At 42.1% G+C, this 19,717-nt stretch overlaps 1 protein-coding gene across 5 annotated transcripts in view; it reads left to right on the forward strand.

The window, feature by feature from the left end:
- Nucleotides 1-19,717, forward strand: part of pik3c2b (phosphatidylinositol-4-phosphate 3-kinase, catalytic subunit type 2 beta) — a 218,279-nt gene that overhangs the window by 91,126 nt on the left and 107,436 nt on the right. For all 5 annotated transcript variants that reach the window (XM_048553065.2, XM_059653333.1, XM_048553064.2 and 2 more), the window contains 3 exons: nucleotides 16,876-16,987; nucleotides 18,477-18,556; nucleotides 18,893-18,956. In XM_048553065.2, coding sequence (XP_048409022.1) covers nucleotides 16,876-16,987; nucleotides 18,477-18,556; nucleotides 18,893-18,956 — 256 coding nt within the window. The remainder of the gene's footprint in view (nucleotides 1-16,875; nucleotides 16,988-18,476; nucleotides 18,557-18,892; nucleotides 18,957-19,717) is intronic.

Raw genomic sequence — 19,717 nt, forward strand, 5'->3', positions numbered from 1 at the left:
CTGGTGATAATGGTAGCATTATAGTGAGAGCTGCAAAGTCAGAGACTAGACTGATTAAACTTCTCACTCCTCACTCCTAATTTTTGCTGGGTAAAATTTTTAAATCAGGGTGGCTGTTGTAGCACCCTCGGAGGCTGGCTTCATCGGTTACAAGAATGTCAGTCTTCCTGTAATGAAAGCACCTTATTAAGCTCTTGGAGAAGGTATACAGTGGGGTTTTGGAACACCAGTTGCTTTATCACATGGCTAAAGTCAGTGTCTCAACTGAACATCGACACGCTGACTTAGCCACATGTGCAATAGACCTGGACACTTTTGATAATTCCCCAATTCAATTTCTGACTATTGGGAATTGATCTAGTACAATAAGAACTTGTATTTACCCAACAGCTTTATCAAAGTAAAACAGCTCAACATGTTTCAGAGGAGCGCATGTCGGAAGGCTACAGATATGGTCTGATTTCCAAGGTCGTCTTCACTAATGACTGAAAGTCATTGGCGTGCAATTTGTCACAATTTGGTGTGGGGCTATTGGAGTGTGAATTATTTTAAAGTAAACTGCAGAAATTCGAAGATCCTACAACAGCACCTTCCAAACCCACGACCACTTCCATCTAGAAGGACAAAGGTATCAGGCGTATGGGAAGACCAACGCCTCCAAGTCATTCCCCATCCTGACTTGGAAATATATCACCATTCCTTCACTGTCGCTGGGTCAAAATCCTGGCATTCCGTCCCTAAAAGCATTGTGGGTCAATCCACAGCAGGAGGACTGCCGTGGTTCAAGAGGATAGCTCACCACCACCTTGTCAAGGGCAACGAGGGATGCGCAAGAAATGCTGGCCAGCCAGTGACACCCACATCCCACAAATGAATAGAAGAAAAAATATACTGAGTTCTGAAAAAAAGACACTAGACTCGATACATTAACTTTGCTTTCTGTCCACAGATGCTGCCAAACTTGCTGTGTTTCTCCAGCAATTTAAGTTTTCCTCCAAACTGAATGTTAAACTGGAAACTATCTATTTAGCCTTCAGTACAAAAGTGTGTGGACTACTCCGTGGAGGGAAAAAAAAACCTTTAGTTCTAAAGGGCACAGGTAGCAACCACAATATGCAGAAGGCTTGCAGAGATTTGCAGACCCTCAAAATAAATGTGTTACTTTCAGTCTGAGTGTGTTCAGTGTAAACAGGATCATTGAATGAAGCTTGGTTAACAACTTCTCTTTTTTACTTTTTAAATCATGTACAATATTTAAATGTTAGATTCTATTTTCTGTTTTTAATTTTTTTTCTCCAGCTTATTCACTGTGACAGCCTCTCCAATACAGCTGCAAGCTTTTAGTTTAAAAACAGGCTGCTTGCCTATTTGTGTGTTTGCACCTGTCTGTGTGTACATGCAGTTGTAACCATTCTACTGTGTGTGTGTGTGTGTGTGTGTGTGTGTGTGTGTGTGTGTGTGTGTGTGTGTATTCACATGGTTGCTCTGACCTTAATTAATTGGGATGTTGTTGATTCCTGGAAGATTCACAGTAGAGAGTTTTGAGAAGATTTGTAGCTCAGGTTGAGGTTCTGGATCTGAGTTTGCTCGCTGAGCTGGAAGGTTCATTTTCAGACGTTTCGTCACCATTCTAGGTAACATCATCAGTGAGAGTCCGACGAAGCGCTGGTGTTATGTCCCGCTTTCTATTTATCTGATTAGGTTTCCTTGGGTTGGTGATGTCATTTCCTGTTCTTTTTCTCAGGGGATGGTCGATTGATTTGGAGCCAATGTGTTTGTTGATGGAGTTCCGGTTGGAATGCCATGCTTCTAGGAATTCTCGTGCATGTCTCTGTTTGGCTTGTCCTAGGATGGATGTGTTGTCCCAATCAAATTGGTGTCCTTCCTCATCTGTATGTAAAGATACGAGTGATAGTGGGTCATGTCGTTTTGTGGCTAGTTGATGTTCATGTATCCTGCTAGAGGGGAAGAGAGCACAGAAAAACTCAGCTTTGTTCCTAGGCATGGTGTGGTCGTTCCTCGAAGACAGCTCATGCATGGATGTGATGAGCTTTCTTATACAGGAGCTGCTGTCACACCGATCATTACGTACTGAGAGCAGAAAGAGATTTCCATGCACTCAGCTGATCCAACTCTGATTCCAGCAAAGGTCTCTAAATTGGCATTATTTGCACTTTTTCACCCAGCTCCTAGCATGAATGATCATGCATCAGTGTAAAATGTCTAGTTTGGGGGATGCTGGTTAATTGTCTTGACAATGATTTTTAAAAATGATTGTTAAATGGGTTATGATTGTAGGTTCAAATCCCTCAGCTCCCAACCTAAAGGTAATCATAAATAGTTTCAAAAGAGAGTTGGGCAGGTATTTGCCAATGAGGAATTTTTATAGAAGAAATGTAAAGGTGTGGGACTAAGCAGCACTTCTCTTACTTAGAGTTAACAGGGACCTGTAGGCAGAGAAACCTCCTTCTATTGCTGCACATTTCTATGAATTAGAGAAAGCAGCTCAGCTTCTTGGTCACATTCAGTGAGACCATAGTTGACCTGCTTGCTGGACACCATCTATCTGCCTAGGCTCCACGTCACCATGTACCTTTGTCTTAGAAAAATCTGAATCTTACTTTTTATTTTGCCTGTATGTGAGCTGCGTAGCTTTTTGGAAGTTTTCTTGGTGTGAGGCCTTTTCTTTCCCTGTCTCACCAAGTTAGTCACATTAATTACCTACCCCACCCCTGTGGCATGTCATAGATCTGGCTTCCACCCATCTTCGCTCTTGCTGTTCCTAGAAAAACTCACCAGGTTTCCTGAAATTCACCAGCATCCATTGTGCACCCTCGCAAGTACAGTGAGTCCAAAGCTGCCCTGCAGCATTCCCAACATTTGCCCTGGGCGCGATACATCAAGGTTATCACTCAGGTTAAAGCAGTTTCAGCCATTGGTAGAAGGAAGATCAATGTCCTTCTCCCCTCTGCTATTGCAAGTTCCATCATCCTGTCTCAACTGCCTCACACTCGCACTTGTTCTGTGCTGCTGTACCCCTTCTTTTTAATACCTGCTGCTCCCATTCCGTGAGGAATACAGCCCACAGTCTGACACAGAGTCAAGGTGAGTGGCATGTTGCCTACTGTTTGGTTCCTCATTCCTTTATGAGGAGATGTTCCTGTCTCTGCCCCAAACAGGGCCTGGACTGGTATCGGAGGCTTCCCTTCAATTAGAATGCCAAGAATTCCTGAGTGAAAACTAATCTCCTTGTCGAGACTGAGCCCTGCTGACAGCTATGGTAAGTGTTATAAGACAGGTTTCCAGGCTTTGTGACAAAAACAAAGCTGCTGGAAAAGCTCAACAGGTCTGGCAGCATCTGTGGAGGAGAAAACAAAGTTAATGTCTCTGATCCGGTGACCCTTTCTCAGAACTCAGCTCTGAGGAAGGGTCACAGGACCCGAAACGTTAACTTTGTTTTCTCCACAGATGCTGCCAGACCTGCTGAGCTTTTCCAGCGACTTTGTTTTTGTTCCAGACTTGCAGCATCCGCAGTTCTTTTGGTTTGTATTCCAGGCTTTGTGTATGCGCAAAAGGACACAGTATCATAAACTGGTATATCTGGCTGGCGGGGAGAATTGAGAAAAGGCAAGGCAGGGATGCTGTGAGTATCCAGGTTTGGTCAAAGTGAATGAGTACGATGACAGCAATTAGAGGGCCCAAAGGTGAGGTTTGTTTCAGTCTGTGAGCTGGGTATATATCTTGCAGCAATATTGCTGATACAATCTGAGGTGCATTATTGATGTGAGAAGCATTCAATAAATGGTTTCTTAGAGGCGTCACATGTCAGATGCCATGTTCATGGATGTGACTGGTACGCATGAAGCGTGCCCTAAGGTGTTGGTGCCTGGTGCTCCAAGCAACCTCCATGCTGAACAAGGAGCGAGCTCTATCTGCCAGGTGCTAACTCTGCTTTCTTTGTTGAGCTTTCCTGATGTCTAGTTTATTTCGCAAGTTTGGTTAAATGGGAGGCAGTATATTACCGTGGCATGTTGTGCCATTAACAAGCCTTTAAACAGGTACTAATCCCTGTCAGTTGGCATTTGAATAGTTGTGAAAAGATGGCGTGATTTACTCCCAATGTTGAGAAGGGTCTCAGCGCAGTTGTCACCTGATTCTGACGCACACTTTGCTCAAGCCCAAATCGCTCAAACCTCTATAAGATTCCTTTCATCAGTCTTAAAATGATCAATTGAGCTCATATCTTGGTGCTTTATGTGCATTCTGCACATGTACACTTTTGCACAAAAAGTACTTGTCAATGTAGACGTAATCGAGGCTGATGCTTCTGCGAAGTGCTTGAATTTTTTTCTGGCATTCTCTCACCGTACATTGTTATCCCCATCCTGTTAGATTCAATTGGTGCTATTCTGGACGCCCACTGGAGGGGCTGCTTTGTGAAATGTGTAGCTAAGGCCTTGTGTTGCTGTGCTAGAGGCCAGGAGAGGTGGATGTTACAGCTAATACACATGACCCAAAATACTGGCACTTTGACTGATGTGTGCAATTGGTTCCAGCAGTGAGAATAAACCACCTCCTCATGACAGGATATGTGCAATTGAAAGATAAGTGTGAATTGGACTGTAAATCATACAGGGACTGGGTTTGCAACATCCTGTGTTTTATCAGCATTCCTGCAGGGGAAGGTGGCAGATCTCACCCCTTCAGACCTCCCTTTAATAAATATTTTTTTTAGATCCGTTGGTGGCCAACTTCATGAACAGTTTCCCTGTCACTCGCATCAGTATTGAAGTGGTGAATGGGCTTGTAGATGGGTTTCAGTGTTTGGAGCTCAGGCTGCTGAAGGCACAGGCAACAACAGTGCAACAGTTGAAATTAGGGAGGCACAAAGGGCCAGAATTAAATGAGTGCAAATATCTCCGGGTAAGAGAAGGCGTGCAGAGTCTGAGTGCATGTGTAGGGAAGGCACAAGGAGGTTAAGGATGGAGAAGACCGTTGACAATCTGGATGGGAATGTTAAATTTGAGTTGCTGATTGACGTAGCCAATATAGATCAGTGAGCTCAGAGCTGACAGATGTATGAGTAACCACACAGCGAGCAGCGTTTTGGGTGACCTAATGTTTACAGAGGATAGAATGTTGTGGGAAATGGCAACCAGGAATAAATTGAAATATGCAAGTATTGAAACAGGTAGTAAGGGCTTCAATGAGGATTTCATCAGTAGATGTGTAGTGCAGGGCTAAAGCTGGATAAAATGTTATAGAGGTGAAAGTCGTCTGTCTTAGTGATTGAACTCCTATACCAAGGTTGCAGACAGTCTGATTTTATATCAGACATTTACCAGGGAGGAATACAAACATATAAATTAGGAGAAAGCGTAGATTACTCAGACCTGTGAGCCTGCTCTGCCATCCAGTTATACCATGGCTGACCAATTACACCACATCTGGCCTACGCTGCTAACCTTTCAAGCTCTTGTTTGTCAAGAATCTATCTGTCTCTACCTTAAATTTATTCAAATACTCTGCTTCCACTGACTTTTGAGAAAGAGAGTTCAAAAGACTTTGTACATTCTGTGAGGGGGGTACAAAGAAAATCCTCTTCTCAGTGGGCAGTTTCCTATTTTGAAAATCACACCTCGTTCTGAATTCTCCCACAAAGAGAAATATCCTTTCCATATGCCATTTTTCAAGACTCTTAAGAACTTGTGTTTCGAGCTTATGTTTCACTTCAAGCTGTCTCTTGCTTTTCCACATTTCAGCGTAGCCTGCCTGACTTTTCCTCATAAGACAAGATGCCCATTTCCAGGTATCTTCTCTGATTTGCTACCAACGTATTTTCATCCTTCCTTAAAGATGGAATTGGTAGCTAGAGGGGGATCAGTTTGTGGTGGCTTCAGTCTTCCCAATATTTATCCGAAGGAAACTTCTTGTCCAGTGTTGAATGTCAAATAATTAATAAACAGGGGGCATAGAGAGAGGTGGCGGTCAGGCAGAGCTGACTATTGTCAACATGTGAAAATTAATGCTGTGCTTTCATAGGATGACAGGTTGCATAAGAGATGGGAAGCAGTGTCACTGCTTTCATGGGCAGCTGCCTGTGTGTCACAAATAGCACAAACCATTTTCTCTGTCCATTAACAAGCATCTTGCTACTTACAAAGACACTACTTCGTACAAATTCAGACTATTGACTGCTTTCAGTATATTTCTTATGCTCTGATCCTTCCCTGTCCTGGAACTCTGCCTTTCACATTAGATTGGATAGAAAGCTACTTCTTTCAATCTCCAAGCTGCGCACAATTGACTATTATTGATATTATTGATTCTATTACCATATGCTGGAAGCAGTTGTAGGTGGTAAATGATGTATTGAATAGCGGGTATTTGGGAGGCTACTCTGTGACTAATTAAGCCAGTCTTCTGACGGGCACAAGTAGATAATTTCAAACTTCAAATTTCCAATTTCTGACCGCAATTCTACATTTTTCCTTTCTCTGACAAAGAGGAACAGTTCCAAACAAACATTTGCTGAGAGGGTCACACTGAAGTACTGAGACATCTGCCTGGAAGGTTACCTATACCTGCTATAGTTTTTTGTGTGTCACGTCTTCAGCTTAAGAACCAGAAATTTGTCATTTTGCGGAAGGTTATCTGCCGGATGGGGAAATAAAAAGCCACAAGTCCCCGTCTTCCGCCGCCCCCCACCCCCCCCCCCTCCCAAATCCGATCTGACACCTTTTACTGCTTCAAGCTACAACCGCAAATTGAAGTTATTCATAAACAGAAGCCACTTCTGGAAAACCCCTGAGGCGGAAACAGTTGATGAACCCTTGGAGAATAAAACAGAGCAGCATTGGCTCTGTGAATGTATGCAGATGTCTGACATGTGCCCCTTCCTCAGCAGTACTCTCCTTTCTTCTTTCACTGTTTTCTCCTTCACTTTATCTCTTCTCTCCCTTCCATTTTCTTTGCCCTCATTCTCTTCTCCCATCTCTTTTCTCTTTTTCTATCCTCTCTTTCTCTCTCTTTCCTTCTCATTTACTCACTTTCCCTTTCTCTTTTATTTCCTTCTCAACCCTTGTCTATTCTCTCCCTCTTGTCCCTTCACTTTTTTCTCTCTCTCTCTTCCCCACTCATCTTTTCTGTCTCTCCTCTCTCCTCCCAATGCTGTTGACTCTGTCCTCTTCTTTTTTCCACTGGTGCTCTCCTTCTCTTTTCTCACTCTCTCTTTATTTCTGCCTCTGTGGCGTTCCCTTTTAGGAGATTGCTACACACTTGATACAAATGCAATGCACCGACTTCAGTGAATAGTCACAGTTTATTTAAGCAAGTACAAGCTTTTGGAGGATCACTTAACAATCCTCGCAGGGCTTGTGGAGCCGTGTCAAGCACTGCTCTCCAATAAGGGAACCATCCTCCCTTTACATAGGATTTTACATCGCTGCCAGTCATGTATGCATGATACTTTTTTTTACTTCCCCATAGTCGTATGCCTAGCAACAGTGACAGTACATGACTTAATCACCTAACATTAGAAGCAAAGATCAGCCGTCCAAAAACAATGTGTACAAGTAGACAGTTCCTCACTTCTCAACACTGCTCTGTACAGTTCCATATCTTTTTAGCCTTGGTTCAACATTTACAGAAAGCAGAGTATAATTAGATTACCACATTTTGTCTGCGAGACAGGTGCCCACGGCAGAGCTTAGCTCCTAATTTCTTACATGTCAGCAGAACAAATATTAACCCTTTAACATTTCACCTTTACCCCATGGACCTGTTTTGCATCATGATTCAGGAGTGAAGATGTTGAAGGAGGGAGAAACTGGATTGAGGGAAGGGATGAAAAACAAGTAAAAAAACCGAAAGAACTGCTGATGCTGTAAATCAGGAAACAAAAACAAAATTGCTGGAGAAGCTCAGCAGGTCTGGCAGCATCTGTGAAGGAAAACACAGAGTTAATGTTTCAGGTCTGGTGACCCTTCCTCAGAAATAAGTGGTAGGGATAGAATCAAACAAAAGAAAAGGAGAATGATTTAGAAAAATTTTTGCTGCTATGCTTACCATAGACTTTTGCTTTTGAGTAATCCATGAATGAATGTTTGTCTTGGGTATAAGGGTTCGCTGTTCATTATCCTTTAGTTGTGTGTGTGTGTGTGTGTGTGTGTGTGTGTTATCAAGCTGGATCTAACATTGATTTAGCAGTTGCTGTCTCCCGTTACATTACTGATGGGAGAGAACAGAATGGAAAGGGTTGCAGGGTGCATGGAATGATTATGGGAAGCAGTTTTTGAGTAGCATTGCACTTGGCTAGGAAGTTGCAGATTCAACAGTGATTGTGGTTGATTTCAGAAAGTGTAGTGGTTTGACAAAGAATACCAGCTAATCCATGCCTGAAATCATTGAAATCTATAATCTTTTAACTAACACACAGGCCTGTAGGGTTGGTTCAAATGAGAGTAATGACAGTTGTATTTGGTTTGATTAGATTTATTATCGTCACAAATACTGAGATACCGTGAAAAGTGTTGTTTTGCCTGGCCTAAAGGAGATTGTACCATACAAAGTGCATCAAGTAGCAGAACAGAGTGTAGCATACAGGCGTAGAAAAGGTACAGAGAGAGAGAGAGATCAGCATTAACATTTTGAGATGTGTGTTCAAAAGTCCAATAATGGCGGGGAAGAAGCCGTTCTTGAGTTTGTTTGTACATGTATTCAAACGTTTATGTCTTCTGCCTGGTGGAAGAGGGTGGAAAAGAGTATATCCAAGGTGGGAGGGGTCTTTAATTATGTTGGCTGCTTTCCCAAGGCAGCGGGATGTACAGTTGAAGTCAGTGGATGGAAGGCTGGATTGCATAATGGACTGGGCTGTGATCATAACTCTATAGTTTTTTGCAATCTTAGAAAGAACAGTTGCCATACCACGCTGTGATACCCACAGGTAGGATGGTGCATTTATAAAAATTGGTAAGAGTCTTTATGGCATGCCGAATTTCCTTAGCCTCCTGAGGAAGTAGAAATGTTAATGTGCTTTCTTGACCATCATGTCCACATGAGTGGACCAGAACAGATTGTTGGTGATCATCACACCCGGGATCTTGACATTCTCGACCATCTCCTCCTCAGCGTTATTGATGCGGACAGGGGCATGCCCTTCACTCTGCTTCCTGAAGTCCATGACCAGTTCTTTTGTTTTGCTGACATTGATGGGGAGATTGTTGACTTTACACCGTGCTGTTAAGGACTCAATCTCTTTCCTGTACTCTGTCTTGTCGTTGTTGAGATCCAAATCACAATGGTGGAGTCATCAGCAAACTTGGAAATGGATTTGGGGCAAAATTTGGCCACATGGTGGTGAGTGTATAAAGAGTACAGTCGGGGGCTGAGTACGCAGCCTTGAGGCACCTGTGTTGAGGATTATCATGGAGGAGGTGTTGTCGCCTATGCTTACTGTGTGTTAGGATGTTGAGGATCCTGTTAGAGGGGAGAGCCAAGACCTCGATCTTGGAGTCTGGAGATGTGCCTGTTATGGTGTTGAAGGAGGAACTATAGTCAACAGATGCCGCCATACCTGCTGAACTTTTCCAGCAACTTCTGTTTTAGTTCAATAAGTAGGAGCCTGACGATCTCTACGACTGTATTCTGCACTCTGTTCTGCTACAGATGTCCCAGGGATGAGTGTTAGGCCACGGAGGTGGTATCTGCTGTGGATCTGTTGACCCAGTTGGCAAATTGCAAAGGATCAAGGCAATCTTATAGATTGGTGTTAATGTGAGCCGTGACTAACCTATTGAAGCACTCCATAATTCTGGGGTTGGGGGCTACCGGGCAGCGGTCATGGAGGCACACTGCATCATTTGGCTCTGGCACTGGGATGGTGGTCAACTTCTTGAAGCAGGTAGGGACTTCACATTGAAGTAAGAAGGCAAAGATGTTAGCGAATGTTCCCGCCATTTGGTCTGCGCAGGATCTGACTGCACGGCTGGAGACTCCATTCTGGCTGTTCGCTTTCCGAGGGTTCACTTTCAAGAAGGCCGATCTAACATTTGCAGTAGTGACCATGGGTATAGATGCATCTGAGGCTGTTGGAACAGGTGAATATCATTTCACTGACTTTCTGTTCAAATCAAGCATAGAATGCCTTGAGCTCCTCTGGTAAGGATGCATTTTAGCCCAGATAATAAAATGTGAGGCTGGATGAACACAGCAGGCCCAGCAGCATCTCAGGAGCACAAAAGCTGATGTTTCGGGCCTAGACCCTTCATCAGAGAGGGGGATGGGGTGAGGGTTCTGGAATAAATAGGGAGAGAGGGGGAGGCGGACCGAAGATGGAGAGAACAAGAGAGTTGCAATGGGAGAGAGATTCCCTGAGGTTGGTCTGGAGGGAGGAGGGTAGCCCTTTGTGTAGTGTAGGCCTTACTACAAATGACAGGTGTCCATCTGGTTAGTCTGGCTCTCGAGCTGAGTTTAGTGTTGCCTTTTGGCATCTGTGATGACCTTGTGAAGGTCATACCTGTATAGGTCTGGCTCGCCGAACTTGTATGCCTCAGACCTGGACTTCATTATGGAGTGGATCTCCTGGTGTATCCATGGTTTCCAGATGGGAAACAGTCAGATTAATGTCTTGAGCATACTGTCTTCTATATACTTACTAATGAAATCTGTGATGTTAGTGACATAGGTTGGCAGCTCAGTTTTTGAATATGGATCAGTCCACCGACTCTAAGCGGTCCTGTAGAAGATCTCTCATTTGCACAGAGCAACACTGCAGTACTTAGAGTATTGGGTCCTCAAGCCTCAATTTCCGAATGTAAGATGAGAGGAGGAGCACGGTATTGTGATCAGATTACTCCTGGTATTTGTGTAGTTGGTTCCCTTTTCAGTTGGTGGCTGGTTTGTTGCAAATGCTCAGCATTACAAAAGGAAGTACTTTTCTGTAGTGTCGCTGTTTCCAGAACACCCGAATTGTGCCCTGATCAAACTTTGTAACGAAAATAATGCGGTCTGACCACTCTAGGAATCACAAAATAGATTGATAACTGGATTCATTTGCACCTTTTGAGGGACTTAATCATCTGTAGCCCATGGATAAAACCCATTGCATCTCAAAGTTAGAGGTACCAGAAGTACGTTGGATGTGGTCTTAAGCCTGATTCAATCTCGGTGTTGGAATGCTGCCATCTCTTACTTCACCATGCCAATCTTGCTTTCCTCGCTTTGATTGGCACAAAGCACAAGACTCTAATGCAAATGTGTCTCTCTGATTTTCCAAATAGTGTTATATTCTGATCCCACAGCATTGAGTTATATGATTTACACTGTGAAGGGATAGAGCATCCCCTGGTGTTGGTGTTAATTAGCCAACCAGAGTTAAGTACTCTAATTGCATTTTTCTGCTTTTCCATGGTATCATTCTTCCTTTTCAAAATCTTTTGTGCTAATTATGCCTCAATAATTAATTGTGCTGAAGAACTCGATGTTTCAATGAACCTCTGTCTGAAAAAAATTAAATAGTCCTGAGTTAATTGTTACTGATTTACTAAGTAATGGAAGGTCTCCTGTCAAAACCATTTGTCATCTTAAGAAACCCCTTTCAGATCTCACATATTCTCTGTTCAAGCTGGAAGGGCTCTGAACTTTTTAAGCCCTTTCTTGTGTACTTTTACTTTGGTAGAGAGTCATCATGGTTTCCATTTCATGGCCCTAACAGTCGGGGTGAGCTCCAGGACTATCCTGTGAATGTTGCATGTTCAAGATGTCCACTGCGGTTTTGTATTCTCTGTATAGAAAAAGACATCCTATTTAATGGTTTTTGTATCACTTTCTACCTGGAATGTGAACTTTCAGAAACCTGTGCTTCTTCATACCACTGATCAAGGTGGCAGCTCATGTTCTTGAAAGAAACTGGGGATGAGCAATAAATGCAGGCCCAGCCAGTGGTGCCCACATCCCATGAATGATTTTAAAGAAAGGAGATTTCTGTACATTTCGCTGGAACTGCCAGTTTAACAAAAATTGCATTTCTCACTGGTTGCATCCTGTAGCATCTTTAATAAAGCTATGTTTTCATTTTGTAGCAAGCCTTTCATTTGGCATCTTATCAAAACACTGTCTAACACTCCATAGTTACAACATCCACCATAATATGTTAATGCAGCCTGCAATTTTATTGCAAAATTCAATTAATTGAGCATGATGTACCCTTGGGACATCATATTGATTGTTCTCCATTATAAAAAATGGCCCTTTGGCCCATTGCTTCCGCACTGCTCAAAAACAGCTACCCAGCCATTCTAATCCCAGTTTGCAACACTTGGCCCATAATTTTGTGTGCCTTGACATCGCAAGTGCACAACTAAATAATAACTTAAATATGATGAGGATTTCTGCCTCTCCCACCCTTTCAAACAGTGAGCTCCAGATTCCCACCAGTCTCTGGTGGAAGATACATTTTCCTCATATCTCCTACAAACCTTCTGCCCCTGACCTTAAATCCATGGTCTCTGGTCATTGATCACTCCACCAAGAGGAAAGGTCTCTTTCTGTCTACCCTATCTACATCCTCATCATTTTATATATTTCAACCATATCCCCTCTCTCAGTATTCTCTGTCCTTGATTATTTCGTATTTCTAAAGATAACTGATATCATTTCTTCTTATGATCTCTTGAAAGTGACTGGTAATCAGAATAAGACTCAGCATTGTTATCCTTTCCCTATTTCTAAACAGCTTGTGACATTTGCCAACATGCTAAAGACCTTTGGGAAAATTACTAGTCGATGCTTTTGCTTTCCTCTTCAGAACACTTCCCAAATAGTGAGCAAATACTAAACTGCACCAAAATTCAAAATTAGTGCTTTCGCAAAGCTTCTGTAAAGTTCTGAGGAAGGGTCACCGGACCCAAAACATTAACTCCTGATTTCTCCTCACAAATGCTGCCAGATCTGGTGAACTTTTCCAGAAACTCTCTGGTTTTGTTTTTGTTTCTGATTACTGCATCTGCATTTCTGTCAGATTTTGTAAAGCTTCTGTAATCTCCCTCAATTTCCAGATATTATTTTGAAATCCAGTGCCATGTTCTATAAAGTGTGTTGGATCATGCCTTTATTATTCTGCCTGGAATTGACACAATAATCTATACAGATTCAAAATGCATCTACAACTGCAATAATATATTATCTAATGTACTTTAAATGCTGTACCAAGAATTGTAGTCTTGAAGTCTGAAACAGTTTTCCACTTGTGATTCTTCAATCCACTCGCTTGCCATTTCTGCATCGTAGGCGCTATGTAAATGCAAGTTGTTGTAATTATGATTATTTTATGTCAGAAGTAGAGCTTTCACAATATTGATTGTGCTGTTGTTAAATTACACTGGATTCTTGACATATTGTCCTTTTTATAGAAGATGCATTCGAACCAGATACTATTGCGTTTCTTGACTAAACAGACTTCAATTTAAAAGTGAATTCAGATGTAAGCTTTTTAATATGCCATTCAATTTGTCTAATGTTCAGGAAGTTGCATAAGTTAATTGAGGAGCAATGAGTGAAAGAGTTGTTTATTAGGATATCTGTGGTTTGTATATTTCAAAATTCCTAGGGGTATGTTATTTTGTCCCTTCACTTCGAGTTAATTCTAATTTAAATTCTGGATTTCCAACACCACATCTTTTTTTTAAATGCACTGTTACATGAGGAGTGTGTCCTTTTTAAAAATAAATCTGTTGAGCTATGGGTGGTGCCGATATAATTTGCTTTCAATTTCCTGTGAAGTAGGTATTGTGACGCAATATCTCAGTCCACACAGTATCCGGGCAGTCAGCTATTGTTCTGAGATTGATAACTACCATGTTGGCTCAGCCATTGGCCCTGTGTTCGAGAATTTCCCAGGTTTGCCTTGCTCGGGCTCAGCTGGCACACTGGCTGAAGCCGTTAAATTGTTTGACAATTAGAAGAGCACACCTGCTTTAGGAGACTTGACCAGTTCCTCCATCTTCCTGTGTGGTTTTAATATGCATATGACTCATAGCTGCAGAACTTTCCATTATATTTAATAATATAAGATAATTTGGTTGTGCTGCAGGCATGTTAAGTTCCTTTTGTTTAAGTTTTTTTTTAAGAAGTAACCAGTTGATAGGATGATGCTTAGTCAGTCAGAATTTAGATATGGCTACGTAGTATGTAGCTTCACTCATGTTCTGGGCCGGCTCACACTTTTTGAAAGTAGCCGCCCACCAACTATTGTCATTAAGCATGGTTATTAAAAGAAGTTGTTGTTGTTATAGAGTCATACAGCATGGAATCAGGCCATTCGGCCCAACCGGTCCACACTGACCATATTCCCAAACTAAACTAGACCCACCTGCCTGCGCTTGGCCCATATCCCTACAAATCTTGTTTCAGAGATAGTAGGAACTGCAGATGCTGGAGAATCTGAGATAACCAGGCGTAGAGCTGGATGAAAACAGCAGGCCAAGCAGCATCAGAGGAGCAGGAAGGCTGACGTTTCGGGTCAAGATGTTCCTGAAGAAGGGTCTAGGCCCGAAAAGTCAGCTTTCCCGCTCCTGTGATGCTGCTTGGCCTGCTGTGTTCATCCAGCTCTACACCTTGTTATCAATACAAATCCTTCCTATTTATGAACTTATCCAAATGTCTTTTAAACATTGTAACTGTACCTGCATCTATTACTCTTTCTCAGTTCAAAAAAAAATTGCTCCTCATGCCCTTTTTAAATCTTTCTCCTCTCACTTTAAAAATATGCCCTCTAGCTTTGAACTCCTCCACCTTAGGGAAAAGACCCTTGCTACTCACCTTATCTATGCTCTTCATCACTATTAGGTCACTCCTTAATATCCGACGCTCCAGTGAAAAAAGTCTCAGCCTTTCCCGTCTTTTTTTTTAATCTCGAGCCCTCTATTCGTGGCAACGTCCTGGAAAATCTTTTTCGAACCCTTTCCAGTTTAATAATATAATTCCTATAACTGGACGACCAATACTGCACACAGTAGGCCAGAAGAGGCTTCACCAATGCTCTATACATCCTCAACGTGATGTTCCAACTTCTGTACTCAAAGGACTGAGCAAAGAAGGCAAGCGTGCTCAATGCCATCTTAATCACCATGTCTACCAGTGATGCAAATTCCTAAGAATTGTTGGTGTTGATGTTGTGTTTCAGCAGATAGGATGGTGAGAATGGACTCGGAAGTGAATGAAAAGGGGGGTTTTATAGGATAACTGTAATTTACAAATTGCTCCATTGTTTGAGGATTTTTTTTGTGTCATAACAAAAATAACCAGGATTGGGAGAAGCAGTGGCCAAAAAATCTGATGGTACCGTGTCAGTTTTACATAGTAAAGAATATGATAACATAAGAAATAGGGGCTGGAGTAGATCATAAGGTCCACCAAACCTACTTTGCCATTGAATGAAATCATGTGACTTTTGACCTAAACTTCACAATTTCCAAACCAATCCCCATATCCCTTCATTCGTTTAGAGCCCCCCAAAAATCTACTATCTCAACTGTGTATATATCCAAGCATTCAATGAGCATTTTAAACCTTCTAAGTAAGAAATTTCAAATAGAATAATCTAGGTGTAAAATGATGCCAGATGTGTGCCATCTGCAATCTCAGTGAAGATACAGTCTGAGTTTGAGCTTGGTGTAGGTGTCATACTTCTTGCTAATACCTGTTTTAGGCCCCCTTTGCAACACTGAGCTACCCAAAATGCAGCTGGCTCTCGGCGAAATAATTTCTAGCCAGTTAAGGCACTAGATGCTTCACATGGGAAAAATGTTATAGCCACTTTTCTAACCACTATTAAAAACCTTCTGATATAAAGAAGGCATAATGCCAAGCTTTTGAAAATTCATTCATGAGGTTTGGAGAGCATTGGCGATGTCAGCATTTCGTGCCCATCTCTTGTGCCCTTGAGAAGCTGGTGTTGAGCCGTACCAGTCTGTCTGCTGTAGTTAGACCCACAATGTTGTTTGGGGGCACTAATTGTCTAAGAAGGGTCTGTCTTCTTTTACTCCATGAAGTTTTGGCAATCTCTACGTGACCTTGCTCTTTCCCATCTCTGTCGTCTCTTCCATCCTCACAATCCTAAAATATTGGTCCTTCTATAAATCTGGCCTATTGAGCATCCCCAATTTTAATCTCTCCTCAATTGGCAGCTGAGCCTCCAGCTGCCTGGACCCTCTGGAATTTCGCCACCCCTCCTCAGCTTTCACACCTCACCAGCTCTCTTGGCTTCTTTGAGATGCTCCTTAAAACCTATCTCTGCAATCAAGTTTTTGATCATGAAACCTAATTTCTACTAATGTGACTGCATAACGTATCTTGTTCCACAAATGTCCTGTGAAGCACCTTGGAATATTTTATTGCGTCAAATGTATACAGATCTTCTGATATCAGTACAAGTTGGTTTTGCTGCAATGCCTGAAAGCATACTCAATATTAGGTTTCAAAAACAAATTGGTTACATATTGAGAAAGGAAGCAACACAGGGCCTCTGGGAGGGAACAGAAGCATGGGACTAGTGGGTATATCTTTATAGTGTTAGCACTGGCATGGTTAGCAAATTTTCTTTTTTATAAACAGTGTAATACAACTGAGAAATGTGTGCTTTCTCAGACTTGTTGCCTATGAGACATTTATCAATTGGCGAGGCTGAATGGAAAAATGCAATTTACCAAAATTGTTTTTTTTTGACTGACTGGTTTCTTTTACCAGTCAACAACTGTGAATGGTTGAAATAATTACTAATAACCATGCTGTGGCTCTTTACTGAACTAGCTTCAGAAATTTCTGTGGTGAAAGGAAATCAATTAACTTACGATTGTGACTCAATCCATTCTTTTCCAGTAAACACACAATTGGGAGTCACAAATATGTTCAGTTTTGCCGTAAGTTCGACGTGGATATTAAACTCTATCTAATGGAACTGAAGGCAGTTCGCAAGGACTTGATGCGCATGGTAAGCAATTCTAAAGTTCCAACAAGATAGTAAGAACTGTCAATGCTGGAGTTAGAGATAACAGTGTGGAGCTTTAGGAACACAGCAGGCCAGGCAGCATCAGAGGAGGACGAAAGCTGAAGTTTCGGGTCGGGACCCTTCTTTAGAAATGGGGGAGGGGAAGGGGACTCTGAAATAGATAGAGAGGGGTTTGGTGATAGCAGGTAGATAGTGGAGCAGATAGGTGGGAAAGAAGACAGACAGCTCAAGGAGGCGGGGATGAAGCTGGTAAAGGTGAGTGTAGATAGATACTGGTGGGGATTGGGTCAGTGAGGTGGGAGGAGCCGATAGGTGTGAAAGAAGACAAACAGGTCAATGAGGCGGGTTGAGAGGGGGGCTCGTCTTGGGAGGAGGTCAGGGGTGGGGTGGAGAGATTTTGACCAGATAGGTGCGAGAGAAGACCTATCTGCTCCACTATCTACCTGCTATCACCACCCACCCCTCTGTATTTATTTCAGAGCCCCCTTCCCCTCCCCCATTTCTGAAGAAGGGTCCCGACCCGAAACATCAGCTTTCCTGCTCCCTGGCCTGCAGTGTTCCTGCAGCTCCACACTGTGTTATCTGAAGTTCCAAATACTGATTCCGTCCGGACGTTTTCTTCAGATCTAAGTTTAAAGTATGTGTTGGGGAGTTCAATGCTCTTTAGCCAAGTTATTGGCTAGATTGATGCGAATGAGGTTTAAATGTACCATCCATGTCTCAATAATGACCTCAAGTTAAATATTTGCGTGGTTTTTCAGCACCAAGGGAAAGCTTTCCAGCTTACCTTTGTTAGAGGTGAACAGCTCAATCTGACTCAGTTGGAAAAGTGTTTGTTAATTGAACATTAACTCTCCGTGGAATTTAGAAATTGGCTGTCAGAAAATGGGTGTCATATAAAGTAACCAAAGAAATGCGGACGCAGGAAATTAGAAACAAGACCAGAAATTACTGCAAAAATTCAAGTCGGGCAGCATCTGTGGAGAGAAAGCAAAGTTAACGTTTTGGGTCCAGTGTCATACCCAGTGTAGTAAGTGCTTCACCTGGAGAGGATTAACACTAGGAGTGCATAATTTATTTGCATTATCAGACTGGTGTCGTTGTGAAAGCAGGGGGCCTGGCGTGTCTGGGAAACTTAATCTGGGTGGTAAAGCCTATGGGAGTGATGTTGGAGGCAGGGAGGCAAGTTGATTTTAAAGCTATGGTACAGTATTTGGCTGGGGTGTGATCAGGTTACACATGGTATGGGCAAAGCACAGATAAATACTCACTTGCGAATGGGGAGCATCATGACCAAAATAAAGGAGTTAATTATTCTTGTTATTTATTACACTAACTCATTTTTTTAAAAGAGTTGCATCTTTTTCGTTTGCTTTGGTGCAGCTACACTTCTTACTTTAACTTCTGACTGCTAAATGATAAGTGCAGATAGACTGTCTCATATTTGATCCAATTCACACTGTTTTCACAGGTCAGTGATGACCAGAGTCAATCAACTCTTAACCATTTCATACATCTGCAAGAGAGGCCCTTAAAACAGACCATAACCAGGTGAGAGAGTAGTGCAGTCAACAGTGACCAGTCTGTGTGTTTGAGATTCTGCTGCTGAAAGCAATAGTATACTTGATGTTTCATCTGTATTTATATACAACTCCTGTACAATTTCTAGAGCTAGTGTGTGTATGTCTAATCCTAGGCATGATTTTTCTTAGTGGGTTATTAGAAGATGAAAATAGTAGTTACCAGAATATATTATCTGCCTGTGGTGGGTGCATGTGATGGAGAGTGTAAATTGGATGTAACAAATGACATCTGCTGTGTCTGCCCCAGTTTAGCAGCAAGAAATGATTTTACGGACAGTTGAGGGTGTTTGTAATTTCATTGCAGGCAAGCTCTGACCCTCCTGTTTGACACCTATCAAAATGAGGTGGATAGCTTTCTGCTGGCTGAGGTAGGTTGCATGGCAACACATCAGTGAGTTGAGAATCTTTTGTTTAGTACCCTGCGTAGACCTATATTTATTCTCTAATACATGCATGACAATCTTGAACATCACCGTTAAATAAATAAAATGGTTCACTTTCATCCCACCGAACAAAAATGTCTTTGTTTCCTGAAATTTTCCTTAATTTTACTGAGACAGCTGACGTTTTTTTCCCCTAGATGTTCAAAGCTTCAGTAACACTTTGGCATGTCTTTGGCTTTGACAGTGAGTCAAATGAGGAACAGAGAACAGCGATCGCAAGTTTTAATGTGCCCTTGCCGAAGGCCGACGCAACGAGCATCTTCTGCAGTGACCATTAGGCTCACTTAAGCAGTGGCCAGTTTTCTGGGCGCAGACCTTTTCATTTTGGATGCAATCGAGCAATGGCAGAAATCGTAAACTTTAGGTGTCAGTTCAAATGTCCAATGACATTCACTTTCACAACCACAAATGTAACCCCTTCAATGAACAGTTTTAATCAAGTTGTAAAATTGAAAGATTTTCTTCTTTTCATTGAAAAATATTCCTTGCTGTACTTAGAGTAATAACCTGTGCAGTTTTATGAATCTAGCAATGGATTAAATGAGTTCATTGCCAAAATCATACATTTTTGATGAATACTGTCCCATGATCTGTGGGTAATCTGGCCTAAAATCACTGAAGATGATCTTTTAAAAATAAAATGTTGTGAAGATCTATTTATTAGTTTTACTGATGAACACCAGTTA

Source organism: Stegostoma tigrinum, chromosome 21, assembly GCF_030684315.1.
Source record: "Stegostoma tigrinum isolate sSteTig4 chromosome 21, sSteTig4.hap1, whole genome shotgun sequence".
NCBI classification, from domain to species: Eukaryota; Metazoa; Chordata; class Chondrichthyes; order Orectolobiformes; family Stegostomatidae; genus Stegostoma; species Stegostoma tigrinum.